At 42.1% G+C, this 23,336-nt stretch overlaps 2 protein-coding genes across 12 annotated transcripts; both read right to left on the bottom strand.

Moving 5' to 3' along the window:
• Positions 1 to 1,716: 1,716 nt before the first annotated feature.
• Positions 1,717 to 13,318, bottom strand: RAE1 (ribonucleic acid export 1). Of its 4 annotated transcripts, XR_001559148.2 has the most exons (14): positions 12,959 to 13,085; positions 12,716 to 12,812; positions 12,470 to 12,574; positions 11,765 to 11,857; positions 10,771 to 10,857; positions 10,469 to 10,555; positions 10,181 to 10,252; positions 9,564 to 9,671; positions 8,556 to 8,662; positions 8,399 to 8,474; positions 7,685 to 7,879; positions 7,065 to 7,150; positions 4,893 to 4,964; positions 1,717 to 1,958 (listed from the first exon to the last, which is right to left on the bottom strand). XR_001559148.2 is itself a non-coding variant. In XM_015881801.2 (13 exons), coding segments are annotated over exons 1-13 (1,164 nt in total). In that variant the 5' UTR covers positions 13,009 to 13,084; the 3' UTR covers positions 5,835 to 6,507. The 4 variants fall into 4 exon arrangements, 3 of the variants coding, with proteins under 3 accessions (XP_015737287.1, XP_015737288.1, XP_015737286.1); XM_015881801.2 differs by lacking the exons at positions 1,717 to 1,958; positions 4,893 to 4,964 and adding an exon at positions 5,835 to 6,508 and having other exon boundaries at positions 12,959 to 13,084; XM_015881802.2 differs by lacking the exons at positions 1,717 to 1,958; positions 4,893 to 4,964; positions 12,959 to 13,085 and adding an exon at positions 13,193 to 13,318 and having other exon boundaries at positions 5,835 to 7,150.
• Positions 13,319 to 13,465: 147 nt separating this feature from the next.
• SPO11 (SPO11 initiator of meiotic double stranded breaks) lies at positions 13,466 to 23,208 on the bottom strand. Of its 8 annotated transcripts, XM_032448547.1 has the most exons (15): positions 22,653 to 23,204; positions 20,728 to 21,645; positions 19,889 to 20,021; positions 18,161 to 18,274; positions 17,604 to 17,692; positions 17,413 to 17,479; positions 17,084 to 17,192; positions 16,412 to 16,498; positions 16,049 to 16,085; positions 15,719 to 15,828; positions 15,097 to 15,196; positions 14,900 to 14,937; positions 14,513 to 14,589; positions 14,183 to 14,294; positions 13,466 to 14,001 (listed from the first exon to the last, which is right to left on the bottom strand). In XM_032448547.1, the coding sequence occupies exons 2-15, from the start codon at positions 20,840 to 20,842 to the stop codon at positions 13,882 to 13,884; spliced, it is 1,308 nt and encodes a 435-aa protein (XP_032304438.1). In that variant the 5' UTR covers positions 20,843 to 21,645; positions 22,653 to 23,204; the 3' UTR covers positions 13,466 to 13,881. The 8 variants fall into 8 exon arrangements, 7 of the variants coding, with proteins under 7 accessions (XP_032304438.1, XP_032304437.1, XP_032304439.1 ...); XM_032448546.1 differs by having other exon boundaries at positions 20,728 to 23,204; XM_032448548.1 differs by having other exon boundaries at positions 20,317 to 23,203.
• Positions 23,209 to 23,336: the final 128 nt, after the last annotated feature.

The raw sequence follows: 23,336 nt of genomic DNA on the forward strand, positions 1-23,336 counted from the left end.
CCAGCACAGCCCACATCCCACAGCAGCACCCTCTGAACAAGGAGGGTTCCATCAGCCCCCCAGCAGCACAGCCCGCAGCCCAGGGCACATCTCAGGGGTCAGAACGCAGTGGGAGCTGCACCTCTGTGACACTGCATCGCTGCCCCCACAAACTGCATCTCAGCTGCTCTCTGGGCCACCCCAGTGAGTAACAACCCAGTTGGCATTCGGTCACCAGCCCTTAACAGAGCTTCACTCTGCTCCAAATGGTGGCACAGATTCCAGCCATGCACACGGACTCCTGCCCCAAGGAAGGCAAAGCTTCTGAGTCCTCAAAAGCCACCACACGCATCTCAGCCCCCGATGCTCACACCCGTCAGAACAAAAACCATCACACACACTGTTCTCTTTTCCGCCTCACTGCACCCCACCTCTCTCAGGAAGAGTCCCAGTTCCTCTTCTTTCACAGACACAGCAATGGGAGCTCTCGACAGTCAGAAGAGAGGAGAGAAATGAGGATTAAATCCGCGCTCTGGATCCCATTGTACCTCTGGCATTGGGGGCTGGGGGCAGCGTGCATCTGCTTTGCCACAGACTGCAAGGACGGGAAATGAAATGTCCTGTCTCATGGTGCAGCTATTACAAACAGCCTGAGATGTTACCCAAACACAGCGGGTAGGAAAAGAGAAAGAAACGAAGAGTAGCTTCACGAGAGCTAATTTCACAGTAACTCAACACAGTTAAGAGAGCTCACTGATTTCTTATTTACACTCATATACTTCTGCTCACATTAATCTTCTCCTTGAGGCTGACGCAGAACTGATACACAAAGGCTCCTCCCAGTGGGCTCCAGCAGCAGCGTATCCCACACCCGACACGGAGCAGCCGCAGGTCACCAAACCGCACGCATGGAGACTGTTGGCAGCTTTAGCAAAGGAGCTGTAAGATCAAACAGGTACAGAGCCATAGAAACGGCCCTGTCTAAAGGAAGGGAAACAAATGGTGGCAGAGGGAGCTGTGTGCCTGACAGCACTAGAGGATCAAAGAGAAGCACATAGCAAACTCATTGCAGGGGAAAGCTAGCCTTGTTCCTTGCTTGCTGTAAAGCCTGCCCTGCTCTTGTCCCTCTCTTGCAGGGATGGACAGAGCAGCTGCCAGCGCAGCTCAGTGGTGCCATCCTCGTGTTCATTTCGCCTTTGTTTGGGAGCAGTGTGTTGGGATGATGGCACACATCTGATCTGAGAGCTATTAAAGAATGTCCCTCGTTTCATAAGAAACCGACGGGTTTTTTTTAGAATGGAGCAGTGCTACTGTGGAACTCTGACCTTTTTCAGTTTCTGCTGCTGCTCAGCCAAGCTTTCGTGGCTGCAGGGCACTGCCCTTGGATTTTGTCATGGATACCCGCTCGCTGCCTATTGCAACAGTGGATGAAACATGCCTTTCAGATGCTCAGCAGCTAAATCAGTTAGCTCAAGAGCAAGGGACTTAGTGTGGGAACAGTTTGGTCTGTTAGTTTTACTAATGCTCAGCCTGGATGCTGGCCACCAGCTCGGCTGTGAGCAGCGATGCTGCAGGGAGACCTTGGGGGAAGCTGCGTTCAGTGGCATTTGGTTTAGGTTATAGCAGGAAATTCTGCATCTGGGCCCTTTGTCTGATTTTCTGCTTTGATGCCCCGAACACACCATGACCACTGCTGCATTCAGAGCTGCTGCAACCAGAATTAAAAAATACAGGTTATTTCTTTTCAGGCTACTTTTAATAAAATATTTGAATAGAGGATGCTCCTAATCAGCAATGCTCTTTGAATAGGCTTTTGCATTGGTAGGAGTCTTCCAATAGGATTGTTTTCTGTTCTGAAATATTTCAGAACTGGGGATGCTGAGCAAGCTCTGTATCCTTTGCTGGCTCCACTTGTGGCACACAGGCTGGCCATTAGCTCTGGTGGACCCAGAGTGGTGTGATTTAATGCTGCAGGTAACCTGCAATGAAAGAGCACAACAGGACACCACATGAATACGGACATTCTGTAGTTTGGAGTGCTGTGCTTTGTCTTTCATTGATGGCACGCATGCAGATCATGCTACTTCTTTTCCCCCTTCTTCCAGTCCCGTACTTCACAGAGCTGACAGGCAGAGTCAGGAATCAAAGTCCATTGGATGGTAAAATCACTCCCAGCTGCTGGGTGCTGCTACTGCACGAGCTTTGCTCCCAGCCATGAGAAGAGATGAGCTGTGGCAGTGAGATTCCCCGCAGCTCACTGGTACCCTCACCATCACTTCCTCTACAGGTTTCCTCAAATCAGGCTCAGATGCAGCACAGCACTGATACTCCTCTTCCAAACAAACTCTGATACTTTTGGAGGATATTTAACGCCTGCAGTGAACCTGCCAAGTGCAGAATGCTGTACACCAAAACCAAACAGATGATCAGCATGAGGGCTAATTAACCTTCTTTAGAGATGTGGTTAGGAACTCTCAAAGCCTTCCAGTTGCCATGTCTACCCTGTACAAACACCAGGCAGCAAAGATTCGTTGCGGAGCAGTGGCTCTGCCCAGGATATGAACACAATTGAACTGTCTAGACATCAAAACAACATATCAATATTGGATACAAAAACTGTATCCATGGAGTCCAGAAAGGTATTTAAAGAAAACCAACACAGTTACCTGGCCTGAACTTTGGGCAGAACGATTCCAGTTTCTACATGACCTTGTAAGGCCTTGTGCAAAAACCAAAACCTCAGCCACCACGTTGTCACAGAACAGCAGCAGGGGCTGTAGGGCACAGGAGGCCAAAGCTTACTGCATTGCTGCACCCAGCTGGACAGCAAGTCACCATCACTGTGGATGGGGAAACGTCATCAGTATCTTAACAGGCAATTGCTTAAACTAAGCTGTTCTCTTTTAACAGATGCTTCCCACCTTTCCTGTGTCCTTGTGGAAAGACATTTGAACCCAGCCAATGCTTATCTGAAATGCTACGCACTGTCTGGTGCCATCTGACAACTTTCAGCAAATGTAAACTTGTTCTTCACATATAGAAACTGGTCCATAAATTAAACATCAAAGCATAAGCAACTAATTACTGTCTGCAGCCCTGCTGATTTAGACCATGAATTAACATTGTAACAGGCTCATTATTGGACCTTAGCATAGGCATATTTCACATTTATAAAGCAGTTCTTGCCTGCAAAAGATACACTGGACAGCAAAGGGTTCTGTCCCATTTCAGAGCGAAGAGCATCACCTTAATCTTTTATTTGGGCCTGCTTTTCAGTGGTACTTGATACAGGAGCTACACCAAACACTTCCTTGAATACATAAAGCCAGAGATTGAGTTACATGTGATCTGTGCCACCAGGAAGACAAAAGCTCCTATATTACCTGGCACATGCCTGCTAAATTATTGAAGTGCCTCTTCAAACTGAATATATTCACTGGATAATTAGTCAACAGAAGCAAACGGTTTCTCTTTACAAAGCTCATGCTGGCAGGTATTGTATCTTTTATGTACTGTAACAGAAAGTACTCGCAGAACCACTGCAACACAAACATTTGGGATTGCTCTACTAATGTGAAACTGTTCCAGAGGCACACAGCCCTCACCATGTCACTGCCTCCACCTCCTGCTGCCTTATGAGCAAGTCTTGAATTTCCTTCACCTAAAGGAGCACTATCCCTATTTCAGGAGCAGGGAAACAGCACAAGTAACCAAAGGTTTGCAGTGTGTTAGGGAACATCTGATGGAACTGAAACAGATACCTGTGAGCCTGAGTCCAGCCCAGCATCAGGTGGCACCCAGGTGGGGCAGCGCAGATGTACTGGGGTGCCACCAAGTGCCTGCCCTCATCAGCTCCTCTCCTGCTGCAGGCTGGGGATGCAGGTGATGACACTGTGCCAATGCAGACCTCTTTGCTCTTTGTTTCTAATGATGCCCAGGGATAAGATACCTACATGAGGCAGCAATCTTAAATCGCACTCAAATGTCATAATTCAGAGCATTTCTCTCTTTTGTCTTGCACACTTGTTAGCTTTGAAAATGAAAATCCAAAGGCGCTGCATTTCAAATTTTAGCCAAGCAGTGCGTTTGTTTGCGGGTAACACAGCTCTGAACTTACCTGCTTGCTTTGCACTGAAGCAGACTGGCTGCTTTCTTGGTCTTGGTTTACCTTTACAGATCAATAACAGGTAGACTCCTCTAAAAATTGAATTAAAATGAAAGCATTGCAGCCTTGTGTATGTCCTTGCACACTGTCAGTATTTGGGGAAGATAGCTGGATATTAGAAATACATTTTAACTTTTTGTGCCTTTTTTCCTTTTAAAACAAACATAAGAATTCAAAGCTGCATGAGCCAATACAAAGATGAGAAGCAATGAAGGTGCGCTGCACGCTGTATTCCAGCACAGCTGCAGCAGTGCAGTGTTGCACTGCAAAGGCAGCACAGCCCATCTGCACGCAGCACGTACCATCCTGCCAACGCTGCCACCTTCTGGTTTAAAGGGAGATACGCAGCAACAAGTTGAGATGACTTCATGCATTTTATGCATTACTGCAACTGTCAGTATAGAAAGTTTGATGAGGGATTTGCTTTCTGAATTTATTTTATTCATTGTGTTCTGCTGCAGCGCTGCTGAGAGGAGACAGATCTGATACAGCTGTGTGCACTTCACTAAAGAACCCCACAAGAATTCTGGGGAGGAATAAACTGCCAACACGTTCTTTTGGGCAATGGAGAACAAATCAGTTTGAAGTTTGAATCTGTCATCTCAGTTGACTATATCTAACACACACAGCAACGTAATGGAAAATATGCTCTTCTAAAATTAGTCTGAACGATTAACACAATGGCTAAATAATTCTGAATCCTCACTGAGATAAAGGAGCTGACTCTAACACAAGAATAAGTACTTACCTTCCTAATACAAATTGGAAATGATTTGGCCAGATTCAGTAGCCTCTCAAACAGGTGCAACTCCATTGGAACCTGTGGAAATGCACATGCCAAACAAGGATGAATCTGTTTTTCTCTCAACTTCGTTCATGCTGTTGTGTATTTAAACAAAGAATCACAATCTTTAAACAAGAGGCAGATGATACATTCCATCCTTCCCTATTTACACCAGTGGGAGCTCTGCTCACGGGATTTATTTTCATTTTCTTGCCATCAGCAATCAGACACACAACCTTGACTCTGCTGCCTGCTGGCATTCAGCTGATTGGGAAGACTGCAAGAACGTGGGAACAACCAAAGATTACAGCACAAGCAACAGATGAAAAGCAAGCGACAACAAAACACACACATAGAGATCTACTCAAGCAACTGTTGGGAACTTCTTTCTATCTTAAAGAAAACCAGTAGCCCATGAATGTGAAAACTGAAATCACATCAACATAGGAGTAGCAGGAAAAGACTTACCTTGAGAAACAAAGCCCAGAAAAGAGCACCTCTAAACATTGGGATGGAGCTTCCTCCAAGATGCACCAAGTAGGAAACACACACCAAGAAAGCAAGCAAGGACTGGTGAACACGGCAGAGTCTTAAGTCAGAGGACCAGTAAGCTAGAGATTGTGAAGGCAGTCTGACTCATTTATTCTAAAGACCAATTGTCAGGTGTCTGGCTGCTGCAATAGCAACTCGATTCACTCTCATAACACAAAAGGCCTTTAATGTTACTCCCCTTAATTCTCTGAGGCAAAACCACAGGCATGATTCATAATGAAACAGCAGCTGCAAAATGTATTCCATGTGCAGATAATGCAGCTGGGGAAGAAGCAAGTTGCAGTGAGAGGACATGAAGCTGCTCACAGAAGCAGCACCAACTCGGCCACGTGTTTATAACAGAACTACAAGATATAAAAAAGCATTTCGTAAAAATTTTATTGGAAACATAGCATGAATCCATAACCATAAATGTCACAACACACAGTTTTACAGAGTTTGTACAATATGACAAGTATTTTTATACATGCATCCCCTCGCCATTTTTATTGTTATCAAATAAGAGTTGAACGGGAACAGTAAGCATTCACTTCTAGAAAGAAACTTTGGCATGTGTACAACTGGATAGTTAGAAGTACATGGTGGTAGATTCAGATCAGAAAGAGGCGCACATTGCTCTGACTGCTTCACAGCGTTTCTGATCGGGATGAAACTCGCCAGCACTATTCTCTAGTTAACAGAAAAATGAGCACTTTTTTCAGTCCAGAAACCCCTGTTAAGGGACTAGAAGTGTTAACGGAGATGTAGAAACTAACTCTCAAAAAACATCAGCTTTAAAGCAGTGTAGGCCACGGGTATTTTGCACTCATTAGTTCGGTCACAAACAGAACAAAACTTGGAATGGATTGCTCACATGACTGTACTATACATACACCGCTTGGCACAACTGGCATTTTCTCCTTTGGACTAGAATGAGAATCGCTGGCTCAAAAGTCTTGTGCATTGCTGGAGTGTAAAAGTAAAGGAAAACAGAGTTTGCACTTGTGTCCATCCATCTTCTGTCTTGAATTTGTCACTGCTATACATACCTACCAAAGTCAGTAAAAAAAGGAAAACTATTTGCAAGGAGTTTCCTCCCAGCAGACAGCAGGCAGAACTGCCATTTAAATCAACCAATGAAACAATCCCTACACCTTAATTAACAACAAGCCTCCCTTGAGAAGAACTACATGAAGGAATGCAAGTGCTTACAAAAAAATACAGTATGTAATACAACTCCTCCAGGAGTTACAATTACAATTAACATACTTTAATTAGTACCAATTAAAAAAAAAAAATATGCCTGAGCTTCTAAGCAGGAATAACCAATGAAGATTTAAATTTTGCTGCCATTTCATTATTGCTTTGGAACAGACAGTGCTTGAGTCACATGAACAACAGCCTCTCCCCCAGTACATACAAACACATCATAATATGTAGCTTGAAAAACGTCCTCCAGCAATTCACAACACAAATCATTCTGATACCTCCTGTTAAAAGCAATCCAGATTTCACAGAACTGTGGTGCAGTAGGGCACAAGTGGCAGAGTATAGGCATGGATGGTGGAAACACAGGAGAGTAACACAACTCAGACTCATACTCACTACTTCTTATTCCGAGGCTTTAATTCTTCTGCTGCATTTCGCAGAAAAATGTAGTTTTTCTTTTGAGGATTATAAAATTCATGACCCTAAAAAAGAAAAATCAGTTCTATTTACTCTATTCAATGGAGACAATATCAACGTTATCTTAAAATATAAAAATATGAATATCCCATTAGTTTAATGTATTAACAATGAAACATTGTTATGAGTGTTTATAAACACAGTGACAGCTTAATGGAAAGAAAAAAATACTCATCTTCATGAGGAGCAGATTTCAAAGATTAGCGAGAACTTCTGAGTGTGCAACGTGCACCACAAGCAGCAGAACATGTGAGCAACCAGCATGATCTCTGAACCACACTGCTTACATTTTGTTTACCCACATTTGCAAAATAACAGCATTTAACCACTCTTACCCTAAATCCATACCAAAGAACACACTGCTCCAGTGTTAGGATTCATCATTTTTCTGCCTACTATGACCACTGCAAGTTTTCTTGCAGGCTTATGAAACTAGAAAGTCTCTATCACTACCTACAATGATCAGTAAAAGCCTTGTGCGATAGGATAATCATCTTAGTCTTTAAGTACAAGTGAGAATATGGGTTTAAACTTCTTACCTTTGACCAATCATAACTGGAAGCATAAGCAAATATATTCCCATTGTGGTTAAAACAACAAGCAGATATTGGCTGGTCAAGTTGTTCTGATGTTTTTAGCTTTGTTCGTGCATCTTTATCCCAAAAGCTGAATCTACCGTCAGATCCCACTGTTGCAAGAGTACCATGGACAGGATGGAATGCTATTCCATTTACCTGCAGAGTCACACAAAATATTATGTATGTAAGACAGCACAGAAATACACAGATGACTGGAACAAAACACATGCTGAATCCCAAGAGTAAATATATGAGAAAAGGGTTTTTGCAACTAGAGATGCCTCTTATTTTTTTTCAAGTGTTTTACCAGATACATTTGTGAAACCAGACACTGGAACAACAAGGAAAGCATCTTTATTGTAGCACTGAGATATTAAGTGGGTAATGCCATTACACAATATAGTGAGCATTGGCTCAAAATCAGTAATAACAGCAAGATTAACAAGTTCCATCTCCACCAAAAGGATAAAACGAACATTTAATCTGACTTCAACTTTAAAGATAGTGCAAAAAATTGCCTTTCCTCAATGCACAACAATCTCTGGGCTTTAAGCACTGAGTCTAACACAACTTTTACCTGAAGCTGAAGGAGAACACATAATTCATGGCAGGTTTTACATTAAGAAGTTATGTTTTCCTACACAAATGACCTGGAGATATAAGCTCAGTACTTACAGCATAGATATCCTGAGGTGCTGATGTGTTTGTTCCATTGGAGCGGTGACATTTGAAAGTGAAATTATCTTTTGCACTGAAAAAAAAACATCTCTTTTTACATTCTGCATTGTAAAGTGAGCAATATATTAAGAATGATTTAACAAGCAACACTCACGGATTTGGAGGGTTGATATAATGAATTGCTACCCTTCCTTCAATACTTCCAAGGGCAAATCCAGTAGGTTTGTTCACTTTGTCTTTAAAAATAGCAACGCAGCGATGCTGAATTTGAGAAAGATACAGAGTATTTTAGATAGATACTTGAGGGCCAGGTTTTCTGAATGCTGTTTTGCACAGGGATGCAAAATGCTCCGTACAACAATGCAGAGTAAAGCACGCAGAAAAGATCAAGAGACAGGTCAAATTCTATTGAGATATTATTTACATCTGTAAACCCTTACCAAGATCAGCAACAGAAATTTCCTCAGACTTAACTATTCTACTGGTTAACTACTCTAAAACATGAAGTCTAGACAATCTAGATTGAAGAGACTTCACTAATATCCATCTCTACAGTGCTGCAACACCTGATATTAATGACACATTAACAGTCCCACCTTCTTGGAATAAATACCATCAACATACTTAAATTCTACAACCAGTTGCAAAGTTTCAAACAACCAGAAAGAAACAAAGTCTGAGGCTGCTATTGAGTGTGCTGCAACTATCTTCCAAACCCTCTCACAAAAGCCCCGCATAGAACAGATCTGTAGGACACAATAAACCTCCATTTAAATGCTGTGCATACAGGTAAACAGATTTATGTACAGCAGCAATAACTTTGTGATTCTTATGTAAAATGCAAGGCTTTTGTCATTTCTTATTTCTATAAAGAACGCTTCTGACATTATTTATACTCCACATACAGTAGCTTCAGACACTTCTGTTGAACTCAAAGAGCGTTCCAAGAAACTCCTTTCAGTCCCTGCAGCCCCATCAGAGGGAGCAAACAGACTCCAAGATGCAGGAGGTGGCCATTGATATTAGTATACCACCATAAATAAACATTCAAGTAGGACACGTTCCACACCAAAGGAAAGGACTCCACCTTCACAATGAGAACAGCAAGTACATAATTTCAGCAATCTGTACAAACACAGTCGTATCAAACAGAACTCTTTACCTGGTGTTTAAGAGGTGATTCTATTCTTCTAAATTCAGATGGTTGGTTCTCTAACTGATAAACAATCAAACCCCTTTCTGCAGTGGCCACGGCAGCCATAGGATGAACCTAGATGAGTTATGAAACAGGTTGGAAGAGAGGCAGTTGTGCTCACAGCACAACAGAGAACTCATTATTTCACAGAAATCCCTGAAGAACTTTACAGCATCAGACATTCTGGGGAGGTGGGAAGAAAAGAGTTCACCTGTAGGTGGATCTTCCAACAAAACAAATCAAATCTCCTCCGCCACTGAGAGCCAAAGCAAAACCCCCTCATTATTAGAAGAGCCTTCCAACGCAAATTCCAACAGTGGTATTTAACCTCATCTGCAAATAAAGGAAGGCCAGTCCTACTGCTGGCTTGCCTTTGGGATATTACAAGCATACTAAGCCTTCTTTGAATGATGCAAATATCTGCTTTCCAGAGTTTCAGAGTAACATTAATGTTATCACTGATATCAGAGGTCAAATACTAACAGACAGAACTCAGTGTGAACCTACAAAAGCCCCAGACACAGCCACTTCACTCCCCCCCCAGCCATCCAGCTGACTGTAGTTTACTACACATCGTGGCTTACCACATCTGCACAGTAACATCTTTCAGGGAGCTGCAGTGTCATCATAGGTGTTGGTGAACGGGTATCCCAGAACTGAAGGAAGGAAAACAAAACAGGGGCTCAGAGTTGAGCAAGTAGTACCAAGCTGTTTCATTCTTGTCAGACACTACAACTCTCTATGAAGTGAGGTTCCTACATCGATCTGTTCTTGTATCAGTGTGCTTAAGAAAATATTTTCACTCGGATAAATACTGCCATAAACAGACCATTAGCACACTCTGCGCCCACTTGTTTGGGTAAAAGTTGTACCTTCAAAGTTTTATCCCAGCTTCCTGTCATCACACAGCTGTAATTTGGTGCTTTAATCCAATGGATGGTCTTCACAGGAGCATCGTGCTGAAGAATAAAAAGGAAAAATATTCACTGGGGCAACAACCCACATTTCTTGTTTATGCTCTATATTTTTACATATATTTACACTTTTTAAACCATTCCAGAAAATCTCTCCCCTATTACTATCTACTTTAGAAGCACTAAATATCAGCATATTATCTAGCAAAGGTAGCTTTTAATAAAAAAAGAAAAAACCTACACAACAGCTCGGGACTTACTTGTGCAATCTGAATAGCCTGATTACTGTTGAGATCCCACATTTTGGCAGTTTTATCACAGGACGCAGTAAATACTTTACTTCCATCCTGAAAAACAGGAGAATGCCCAAGAGATGTGATAACTGTGCCAGCAAATTGTCATGCCTTACTCTCTTCCAGTAATATAACAGTAATGTAACACATACAGGCATTGCAAGACAAACAGGAGAAACAAAAAGAGAAAAGAAGAAACAAAATGCAAATGTCTTTACGACTTGTGTAACAGTGGCACATCTAACAATGCCACCTTCAGCTTGGAAACAGACATTCCTCCATGTCTGCCCACTGCTGTTTCTTCACACCTATATATTGGTAACAAAGTTAAAGCCCCAACACACAGTGACTATTTGCTTCAATATACAGAAAAAAATATTCAGTATCTAGCTAAAAGCTCCTCAAAGGAAGGGGGGAAGGGTAATTGATTTTGGCCCCTTTTTTTCCTGTTGTACTCTGGACCATTACATCAGCAGTACCGATAACAGCCTTTACACATTCCACTAATCAAATCATCACTAGCCCATTTCAGAGACTGTGTCTCTTTGCTGCAAACAGGCTTCGGCAGAAGGCCACGGGGTTGACAAAATCTTCACAAAAACACATTCTGTAATGTGAAATATAAACAACACACAATGGAAACAGCTTAGAGAGCAGCAGCTTTAGATTTAAGGTTCTCCATCCAAGGCCTTTTCCAAATTTTCTTTTAAGCCCAAAGATATAGTTGTGCTAATACCTAGCTTTAAGTACACTCCCACTTTTAAACACGCTTTTACCCTTCTTATCTGCCCATCTCATCCTCTTCTATTAGAGTACGCTCAGCACACATTTACAGTAACAGAAATCTATACAATAATCATGGGATACACCTACACACGGCACTCGTGTTTCCAGAAAATACCTGCCAATTTATTTAGGCTTATGATTAAATGTCAGTGCTTATTTTTAAACTGAAACATACATCACTCCAGCAGCCATCTAGTACAGGCCCTGTGTGCATCTGCTGAGCCTTTGGAATCGTCTGTCCATTATCCTGAACTTCCCAGCAGCGAACCTGGAACAGAAGACACATATACACATGTAACATACAGATGTAGGACTATGAAGCTAAAAGAATTCTCATCTTGAAGATGTTTAACTGTCAGCGAGGAGCAAGTCATTGCAGGCCACCAGACCAAGCAGAATGGTTAAAACCTGCACCTGCATTTCAGTCCTGCTCTCTCTCTTTGTGCTGGTTGGGAACACATACTTCAGTCCCAATAGAAATTTCAGAAAGCCCATAAGAGCCTCATCTTTTTCAGATGAACCCATCAAACCTGCTAAGATTTATCTACATTCGTGGCTCTTCCACTGGACAAAGTAAATTAGTCTAATTACACAAGACAATGAATCTAAAAAATCAAAATAACAAAAACCCAACAGAAAAAATACTGATTATGTGTTCTGAGCCGAAACTTAAAAGCCACAGGCAGAGGAATGATGAGCACAAGCTCACAACCTCCCAGCTGAAGCTGCCCTGTCAAAGTACGTCATGCCAAGGCATTAAGACACACAGCTTTGAAGAGGAAGACTTTCAGCTCCATGACATAAGCTTTAAGGACATTTTGCACTTAAGGCACTGATGCTTTCACTTTATCCATCCGTAGGCCTAGCTGTGGGTACTCACATCATTTGCCCATGATCCTGCAATAAGGAAATTGCCCGGCAGTGTTGGTGGACTGAACGCTAAACAAGATATGCTGTCATCGGGCGGAGATGTTACTTCAATATCCTGTAAGAAAACAAAAGACACCATAAAATTAGCCACATTTGAGGACTGTGACACTGAAACCTTTACCTGTCTGGGGTGAGTCGGGGTGCACCGCTGTGACACATGAACACAGCACACAGGGTACGGGGCTCACACACGCGCCTTCATTGGGTTGTGGTTATCCGCAGTCGTGCTGCCGAACATGCTGGTACCGCCGGTACCGAACCCGGAGGTGGATCCAAACAGACTCATCCTCGCTCTGTGAACAAGAAAGCGGCCCGGTGAGAACGGCGTGTGTGCCAAGTGCCACATCCCGAGACCCCGTTAAACCCCGCTGTATTCCCAGCAGACCCCCCGAGCTGACGGCTCCCACCCCCCGCTCGGTCCCAGCCGCTCTGCGCGTACGGGCCGCTGGACGAGGAGGCCAACACGGCGGGCAGGCGGAGCAGCGCCATGCCGCGGGATCCGCTCGGCTCCGCTGCCGGCAGCGCACACGGCCGGTAACGGGGCCGGCGCGGGGCGAGACCGTTTGGGAGCTCAGCGGAACCGGCCGCGGGCACGAGAGCTGAGGCTGCTCGAGAGCTGAGGCTGCTCGAGGGCTCCGGGCACCGCCCGGCCCCAACCCGGCCCAGCACTCACCGCACGGCGGACACAGCCCGGAACGCGGCCCGGCAGAGCGCTGAGCACGGGGCAGGCCGCACCGCTCTGCGCAGGCGCCAGGAGCAGCGAGGGCGGCGCAGGCGCACTGGCAGCAGGGGAGGGGCCTTTGGAGCTGGGTGGCTCCCATAGCGCTGCTAATTAATGCTGCAACTTTAATTGAGGGCTGGTGCAGAGGGAGGGAGAAGGCTGCTGTAAATACGAGCATCAGTTTTGGCTGCGGATCGATTATTGTAAGGAGCTGCTTACAATACGTTGCTATCAAAGTCCTTTACTTTGCAGATGTTGGAAGGCGTACACAGCATCGCTTTGCTTTAAGACAGAGAAGAAAACAATTCTTTAATACAACCTGAACTGCCATTTATAACAATCTGAACTGCCATTTATAACAGCATCCCCTGGGTGGAACTAACACGTTTCAGTGTCCTGCTGTGGCCGTGGTGCTGCTTTAAGGGTCACTGCAGCGCAGAAGGCACAGAGTGGAACAAAGTGTAACAGAGCTGTGATTCCTTTTACGGCTTGAAATAGAAAGAAGAGACAACACTAATCATGGTACAAGAACAAGCTGAGCAAGATGCTGATACACGCTCCTTTGTGTCTCTGTTTTTCTCTAAGAGTAATCAAGAAAACAAATCAATACGAAGAAAAACAGCTCATATGCAAACAGGCATTCAGATCCACCCACAGAACTGCAACTTGTTTGGTAAATACACTCTGGAAAGATAATCTGATGAAAGAGAAGCCAGGACTTGGATTTCTGCCTTCATTTGAGATGCTGCCATAATTTCCAGCTAAAAGAAGAAAAGAAAAAGGATCTGATTAATGGGTGATGCTGCAACAGACCCAGACTCTGCTGCAAAACCTTCCTGCTATGCTGAGAGTTTATAGGAAGGAACAGGGCTGCAGGTGATGCAGGTGATCGGATTTGTTCTGGGGAGGGTAAGAAATAGGAAACAATAGGTTTGTACATACTTCTTTCTTCCACACTGGCTGACAAGCAATGTAAGGTCTCTTCTGTAGACTTGCTAACTTATTTTGATCTTGCTTTGTAAATGGGATCAGGACATCTTCCCGTATATTTAATCTGAAAGGGTAAATAAAGTTACTACATTTTCTCACATACCACAGAAATACCGATTCCAAGTGACTTCTTTATAAGCCAGAATAATGGATAAAAAGAGAAAAGAATATTGGATTTCAGTGTTGGGTGCTGGGTTTGTTGCTGTTGCTTTAGTTGATGGATTTAGTCAGATTTTATTTACTGTAAGAGAAGACTTTCATTCCTTTGGGGAAATAACTGACCTCTTGATATCGGATGGAAGGAGACCAAGCCACTTTATGCATGGAACAGTGAGCTGGTGAGCCTCAAAAGACATCGACTAGAATAAGAAAAGCCAACTGTAACATTCAGAGACTTTAAGTTAAACCCTTTGAGAAATCTATTTGGATTTCCTGAAAACTGCCTGTGTAGCATTAAGAAACTGAGATACAGTCAAATGAAACACCTGACATTGTTATCCAGTTTCCTTTGTCACATGGATAAGCTCTTTTTGCAGATACACAAGACCTAAAAATGGTGCCTGTGTTCAAAGAAAATACAAAGAGGTTGTAACCATTCTGACTCATCATGCATCCGAACTTCAAGGCTGAACTACAGATCAATATATTTGAATGGAAAATGATACTCACCACAGATCCGTATTTGTAGATACACATTATTTCCACACCTGCATTCAAGAATACCAATTGTCAGGTATCTGTTATCTTCACACTGAGAATGCTTATGAAGACTGCATTAACAATTCACTTTTATGGCATAACAGTGCAAAACGAGAATCAGGGTAAATCTTACTTCTTCTTATGTTACAGAACCTCTACAGACTTACCATGTGGATCTGCATCCACAAGGGTGAAAACAGGAATTTGAAATGTATCCCACAGCTTTCTGACCAGAAGTCGTGTATTAAGATCTGGTACACCTCTTCCCTAAGGAATCAAAATAAAACAGACAGTTTTAAGTCAATTCAAACAACATCTGGCTACTTATATGCTTACATTTGCCATTTAAAACATGCAAACAGAACACCTTTGTCCCAGAACATGTAGGTGTGGATATACACACATCCCTCCAGTACATAATTAACTGATGAATTAATTCATTCTGCAAGCTCCATAACTCTTTTAATAAAATCTAAAAACCGAACAATTTGATTTCACTTGGGCTTGCTAAGTTTAGGATCCTGGAGGACAACAGCAGGGGCTTTCTGTGACTCTGCAGCACCCAGATGGGTCTGATGAACTACCAGGCTCTAAGAGGGTGGCTGGAGGAAATGAGTCTTTACAACATTAGTTTCATATTTTCATTACCAGCATAATATAACATTATAAATATGGTAAGTCACACTATCTTATTACTGCCTTTTGGCCAAGTTTGAGCACTGTTATGATGCTGAGGTATCTTGTAAATTCTTGTGTCTAACTGAGCAATATGAAATGTAAAGTGCATACCGTAATCATTATACACGGGGCCAGTTTAATGCAGAACTCATCATCCAGGAGTCTCTGAAAAGTTGCATCTTTTTCTACAATTAATATAAATTTGGCATGTGAATACAAATCTTTTATGTTAAGGCTACCTGCATGTAATACAATCCGTCACAGCAATCACTTCAGTCTGAATGTTCTAAAATACTTATTCTGGAGCCAAAAGCAGCTCATGGCTCAATTTCGGAGCCAAGAGACAGATGAAAAATTACCAGAATATTGTTTAACTTGGAATATTCTTTGTTTTTACTTTATTTTTTCAGTCCACATTGAGAGTTTCTGCTCAAAGGATACTTTTAATTCCATGAACGTTAGATGGCACAGTAACAGCCTAAAACAACAAAAACAAAATCAATAATTAATGGTAGATAAAATGATATGTTTTGAAATAACAACATTAGGTAATGAAGGACACCATTACATCCTAAAGCAACCATTCATCTCCTAATATACAATATATAATATAATATTCTTCTGTATTGTTGCTACTAGAGAAGCTGGGGAGGGTTAGTATCAGATCTGTTTAATAAATGTATGGAGCAACCTGAGCTACGTGAAGTACAGGATATCACACAGAGGTAGTTGATCTATGTAGGTCCCTTCCAACTGCAACTATTCTATCTATCCTAATTACTGTTATTGTTATTTAATACATACTGTTGCACCACAGGTACAATTCACTTTTGTACCATCTTCCTCAGTGTAACTTAAATTACCAGCAACAAAACCTTTAGATGTAGACAGCTGAAAAAAAAAAGATAGTAAGTTGCATAAAGTAAATTGGAAATTACGTGCTTTTATTTTACTGTACTGCATGGGCAAACCAAGAAAAATCTGGAAAACATTCGAACTGGTAACAAGCAGTTATCAGCGACAATCAACTTCTTAAGATGCAAAGCAATTCTGTTGACATCATGTATATGAAGGTAGATTTACAATAAGTTATAGTAACAACTGCATTTGTGCATACTAAGGAGTTCTTGTAAAGCATGAGATGCAGGACATTCAGAAGGTTCTATCTCTGATTTGAAATTTCCATTTATACCCCATGCTAGCAAATCATCCCAGTATGAAATGCAAAGCAGAAGCCTTGTACTCTGCAGATGAAGCACTGCCTTCCCAGGTAATAGCAAAAGGCCCTGAGATTTTGGTTAGCACTTTGTGCCACTCTTGGAAGCAAGAAAAATGTATGAATTTTCTCTGAAAACAGGAACCTTTCAAACGTTATGGTAGAACTTAATCTGGTTTCACTGATAATTCAGCTTTACACACAACCCATATAATTTGGAAATGATTACAGAATAAAAACAGTTATCAGAAGCCACTTACTACATGCAGAAATCTCCGAGGTATCTGGAGCATGCAAGAGATTTCATTGATTAAATTGTCCACAACACTCTGGCTACCAAACAGGAGCGTATCTGAGTAGTATATGTCTCTGTCAAGACAAAAACGTGTATTTCTAATTACAATACTGAAAACACTATCAAGCTGTGAGAATGCAGAGTAACACTCAGCTGAGGGCATGGATAATCGAATGGCCATAAAGCATTTCACACAGAGAAATCTGTTATCTGAAAGATTTGCATCCCACACTGCTCACCCAGTAATGTTCTTAAAATACAACTGCATTTGAAATTACAGAAACATCACGTTACCTTTTAGTTGCATAAGAATTGCTCTGCACCATCCTATAGATCATAGACAGTATTTTGAGCATCATAGCTGAAAAAATGCACGACAGATTTATTTTTGTCAATCTTCAGAAATGCTCATTGAAAAATTTGTATTTACATTGACTGATATTTGTGTCATACACTAAAATAGTGAATTCAACTTTGGAACTTACCAAATTTTGGTGCTGTTGCAGGGCAGTCACTTCTTATTTGTTTTGTAGTAGAGTGTGGTATCATTTGTAGACCTACAGAATCTTTAAATCTGACATACAGCAAACAAATGCAATAAAACTGTAAACTTACAGAGTAAGGATATGAAATGATTCTATCCAAGATTATTCAGACTGAGAGCCCTCTCCTAAAGTCAAAGGAGATCGTGTTTTCTTAGCATTTCATTGTAGTGCCCTCAGGTATGACAGCCTTTTCTGGCACCCTTTTCCACTTTAGAAGTCTGTAAGTACTTTTTAAAAGCACTGGCAGTGAAACAACCATCATTATATACAAAACCACATCAAGTTCCTCTAAACTTTTCTTTGCTCCTCGCATCCTTTGGGTGGCAGAGTGCAACCAGTGCAGCAGCAACTCCCTGCCGCTCGGCAGTCACCATCCTGCAGTGCTGCTTTTCACTGCCTTTTCAATGCATCCTATCTGCACAGAGCGGCAGTCGATGTTTCACTCCCTTACACTTTCACTCCCTTTCACTCCAGACTTCAAAACACACGGTACTTACTCTATATTCCTCCAAACTGATCTATTAGCCAGTGTGAGAACAGGGGCTTGTTTTTTGGCCAAACTTTCAAGCACATCCAGAACAACATTTTCTATTGCTTCAAGAACTTCAGAACTGAAACAAAAAAATAATATAATAAAACAATTATGCAGTTCATATGATTTAATGTAGTTCCACTTTGCATTTTGATCATCTTTCCCTTTCCTTCCAGAAATCATTTAATTTGAAACTGCTTCAGGGATACATACGTATATATGTATATATACATATACATTTCAAAACCTCCTTTGTTTTTGCATGTCCCTCTCCTTAGTTTCCACGTAAGATTTGACTCTCCATTCCAGATTCATGACTGAAAGCACAATTAAAAGTACATTTCTATTCAACCCTAAAACCATTGGATTTTTCACCAGCTGAGCTTTCAGAGCAGCTGGCTGGTTTCTGACTCATGATTAATGTTTTACTTCAAATGATGTAATATTGGCCTTGGCTGTGATTTGTGCTAAGTTGTTTTTAAATGCTGTAAATTTAAAACAATGTTCAACAGAACAAATACTTCCTGTTGTACCGCTGCACGTTAACCTTTTGATCTGCTGCCCTAAACAAACTGTTAAGGGTTTTAATTATACGAATGGTTGGTCTCAACCGAACCTGCATCTTTCACCTACAAAGACCATGTAACCTTGCAAGCAGATGCATTACATCCAAACTTCAGGCTGCTCTGAGTGTTATGACAGATGCTCTTTATTTTCATAAGCAATCTGACACCAACATTTCAGCTGTCCTTACCATTACAACTCTGCTATACACCACTGTAAGTATAATAGGTGGGATTTAAGAGCAGAAAACCAAAGACAACTAACAAAGAAAAACTTATAGTAGCACAAAGATGTATCAGCAAAGACCTATTTTGTCACTAAGTAACACACTCAGATAAGTAGTGTAGACCATACTTGAATGAATTATCTTACTGTTACAAAATCAGTAAGAACCATTATTTGAACCTAGCAGTGAGTGTCCCCAAACAACCAGGTGTCACTGCAGCTCTCTTCTGTCATCTGAATACATTTCTTCCACTTTGTAACTCGCACTTACTCCTTGTTTTGCTAGAACAACATTCCCATTCTCTATGAGGCAGAGCTGAGGGCACCACTGCCTTACAGCATTTGCCTCCTCATTTCTAACAGTGTGAACAGACACCAGCTTCTGTATGGCACAGGCAGTTATCTTCAACATTCGTAAGCATATAAAACTCATTTTCCAGCACTGTTAGTAAGCAACCATAACATAACTGTACAGAAAGAGTTACCAGTGAGTATCTGCACTGTGATAAAGCAATGCACTCCAAACCCCAGAGCTGCAAACCGAGCACTAGAACCACGCATTCCCCATACCCTGCCACAGAGACCACGGGCTGCCCAAGTCATACTATTACGATTAATATCCCTAATAAGGTATGTCTAGGATGCTGTCTGTTGTATCTTAATGATACTCAACGTGTTTGTCATCACTGTTTTCTGCACTGCTGTCTGTACCTACAAACTTGCTTGGAAGTCTGAGGAAACTCATCTGTGATGGGACAGTGTGAGGTGTGAGGGCTGTTCTCTGCCATGTTTTTGCAGCACAGTATGTTTTTCCCTTTGCCACGAGCCCATTACCATTGCACAGGCACTGCCAGCTTAACTCCTACCACAGACAGAGCACAGTGCATCATTTCCCAGCTGTTACCTTGGGACGTGTCTGCCATGAGCTGATGTTCTGGTTTCCTCAGAGCCATCTTCATGCCCAGCCAGCACCTCAGCACCGCGCTCCTCCATGGTGGGCAATGCACACCCACCCAACCTCCTCAGAAGGGTTGAAGCTGTTTTAAAGAGACTTCCAGATTAGAAAAGGGTATTTTGGGAGGTAAAGCTCATTCTCCAAATGGAACCTGTGTGGGTATCATGCAGGGAAAGCAGAGATTTGCTGCAGGATCCTGAGCTGAAGAACGGCTTTTCCTGACTGACCGAGGGCTTTTCCCGCCCTTTCCAAGGCCGCGGCCTTTCCCGCCCTGCCCCACAGACAGCCCCATAGACCTACAGCCCCATATTGACCTACAGCCCCATTGACCTACAGCCCCTTTGACCTACAGCCCCACTGACCACTGGACTGAATACCTGCATCACCAACTGAAGCCCAAATCCCCATCCATCTCTGTGGTTTCTGTACCTCAGCAGCTGTTTAAGCAAAGCTCTGCAGCACCCAAGATCCCCACGAGCACTGAGACCAGTGAAATGATCGATTACAAAATGGCGGCATGGCTCACCATCATATTCTTCTCAATGCGCCATTAAAAACTCACGTTCAGAACAAATATTCAACCTGCAGTCCTACGAGCCATGAGTTGCTGGCTTCCAAGGAAGCTGAGCTTTAAGGAAAAAAATGCTGCATTTGGCTGAAATGGGCCATGTGTGATTCACGTGGAACCCTCAGCCACAGGGCATCACTTCAGAACAGACGATACACAGCTAAACTGTGAATCTGAAAGGAAACCCCACGTGTCTTTATTATCTTGGTGTGTTTCGTACCACTTTTCTTGGATATTTGCCTCTTTCCTGCCAGAAATTGGGAAGACATCATGAGCTCCAAGAGAACATGCCGTCCTTCTGGGGGGGGCAGGACAGCAGAGCACTGTGTGCCCATCTTCTGCTCAGTGGAAAAGCAGATGTGATTCAATGCCCGGGATGCTCCTCCTGCCCTGTACAGAGTTCAGGTCCCCTCACTGCAGCTCTGCTGTGATGAAAATCCATGTCTGTGGATTTACACAGCCCTTACCTCTGCAGCTGTGATAGGCCAAGGACTGTTTTAAACTCCTAACTGCGTCATAGCAATTGACTGACTGAAAGCAGTCATTCTGTGAACATTAGTACTTGCTCAGGATAGAAATATCTTCAAGGCTTGTCCTTTCCAGAGAAAATACTAGTGAGCTCAGTGCTGATAACACTGCCTTTTGTGCACAGCAGGCAGTAACAGTGGAAGCTGTGCTGTGTCTAAATCACTGCCAGCAGCACTTCAAAAGTCACCATGCTTAGGCTTGTTGTTAGCCAGGTAGACGACACAGGGCATAAAACCTTGGAGACAGCAGGCTTATGTTGCTGCTCCTTTAGCTGCTGCCTATAAAGTTTCTTTTCTGGTACTCACGAGAGCAAGCAGTCCAAATCCATCCTGAGTGGGTAATTAAAAGAATCATGAATTGATTTATCTGAGGAAAGCCCCAGGCTCTTCAGATATGAACACAAGGTGCTTCAGTTAGCAGAGGCAAGCAGAAGAAAGGGGAAATCATAAATTGAAATGTTCAGTTCTTTCATGTTGAGTCTTTTGGCCTTTAGGTACCTTGAGATCACTCCGGAAATATTTATGTAAAAACTGTAGTTCTTTCCAACAATTCAACATCAAAAATCAACAGATTTTTGTTTGATGTAGAGCTGACAACACATAACCTGCTCCTAGGAAAGAAAAGCAAATAAAACGATACATATCAACACAAGAGAAGATAATCTAATGACTTGTTCCTTCCTTATAGCAGCAAACAGCAACTAGAAAAAAAGCAGGATGGAGATTCTCAGTACTTACATCAGAATTACCAGAAAAGAAACTAAATATATGTATATAAATACGTATGTACATGAAAACAAATAAACTAGTACCCAGGTTAACTAATGAACAACAACCAGAACTAGCAGGTCTATTTCTGAAAGCCCTATTTAATTATTCATTTTCACTCTATAAGCTCTCCTCAATTATTTTTCTTTTTAAAGCATGTCAATTATAAATGCAGAATGTATTTTTATGTGGGTTAGAGGGAAAAGGAACAGAGAAACTAATCATAAACCCCTATTAAACGTTCAGACATGAAAAAGAGCAGCATGAGGAATGCAGCTGCGTGTGCACTTGGCTTGCTTCTACAAAGATGTGCAGTAGAGGGCACCACAGATGGCACACAGAAGAGTGCTGCTTTGAAGCTGTTAAGCTCTACAGTGTGATTTCACAGCTTTGGTAAAACAGGTGTGGTAGGTAAGTAACCATTTGTTTTATAAGACAGCCTGTTATAGATAATTCCTGTAAGACTGCCTATTTCTTTCATGAGTATGTGCTCTTATCAGAACTCTTGTGAAGGGAGCTCTGCTATGAAATGGTCTATATGAAATGCCTGATGCTGACTTCCAAGAATGTTCTGTAACTGCAGAAGAGCCTGTCTGGATCAAAAACTGTTGTAGTCATTACATGCTACAGATAAAAGAGCAACACAGAGCAAAAATGTGCATGTATCTTAGTGCCAAGATATTAAACTGCCTAATACTGACTTTTCCTATATAAATCACTGCATCGATAGAATAAATGTATGTTATTTCCTTTCCTTTGTTGAATGTCTTATCAAAAGATGCTTCTCTTTTTATGTGCAGTTCGTCTCCTGCATTCAGCTCACACAACTGCAGTGGAATGCATTTCTTACCTCTTTTAGTGGACTGGCTGGCAGACCAGTGAATCTGAAAGGTTTGTTTTGAGTTGGCATCAGCTAGCATGGGAAATCCAGTATCTCACTCATGCCTAAAACAAACTTCTCCAAATTGCAGTGATTCAGGACAAGCAGAAGTGTTTGGACCAGTGAAGAGTGCTGAGGACATAGACGGAAGCTTAAACACCAAAGCAAGAGCAGGAAAAACAAAATCCCTACCGGCCATTGAAGAGCTTGCTGGGAGTGTGCCTACTGTGTTCCAGCAAGCTTCAGTCTCTTGCTGCCTCCCTTGGCCACAGTCTGAACAATTGCTGGAAGGACGGACACCTTGTGAGCCAGCAGATTTTACTGTGCAATGTTAGGATGTAACAGGAGCCAGATCTATCACCTGCCAGTTACACTAAATGCTACCAATCCTTTTCTAATGAGCAGAGCCTGAAGGAAAAAGGGAAATAAAAGAGAGATGAAGAGTCATTCTCTGCTAACAGCAAACAACCTCAAATGCAATTGCCCCTTCCAACTAATATGTTTGGGTTTTGAAGAAAAAAAAGAAGGAAAAGAAAAAGAAAAGGAAAAAGAAAAGGAAAAAGAAAAAGAAAAAGAAGAAGAAAAAGAAAAAGAAAAAGAAAAAGAAAAAGAAAAAGAAAAAGAAAAAGAAAAAGAAAAAGAAAAAGAAAAAGA

The sequence above is a fragment of the Coturnix japonica genome, chromosome 20 (assembly GCF_001577835.2).
Source record: "Coturnix japonica isolate 7356 chromosome 20, Coturnix japonica 2.1, whole genome shotgun sequence".
NCBI lineage: Eukaryota > Metazoa > Chordata > Aves > Galliformes > Phasianidae > Coturnix > Coturnix japonica.

Bases quoted from the DNA above. Each gene is read 5' to 3' on its own strand.
- RAE1 (XM_015881801.2), bottom strand. From the start codon at position 13,008: ATGGCGCTGCTCCGCCTGCCCGCCGTGTTGGCCTCCTCGTCCAGCGGC. The intron at 11,858-12,469 runs GTGAGTACCCAC...CTTCTGTTCCAG, and splicing joins CAGGATCATGGGCAAATGAT to GTTCGCTGCTGGGAAGTTCA. The intron at 7,880-8,398 runs GTAAGTACTGAG...GTGACTCTGCAG, and splicing joins CACCTCAGGATATCTATGCT to GTAAATGGAATAGCATTCCA.
- SPO11 (XM_032448547.1), bottom strand. From the start codon at position 20,842: ATGGGCACACAGTGCTCTGCTGTCCTGCCCCCCCCAGAAGGACGGCAT. The intron at 20,022-20,727 runs GTACGAAACACA...TCTTTAAAACAG, and splicing joins GCAAATATCCAAGAAAAGTG to CTTCAACCCTTCTGAGGAGG. The intron at 14,938-15,096 runs GTAAGTCTGTAG...TCTTGAATGCAG, and splicing joins TGTGGATGCAGATCCACATG to GTGTGGAAATAATGTGTATC.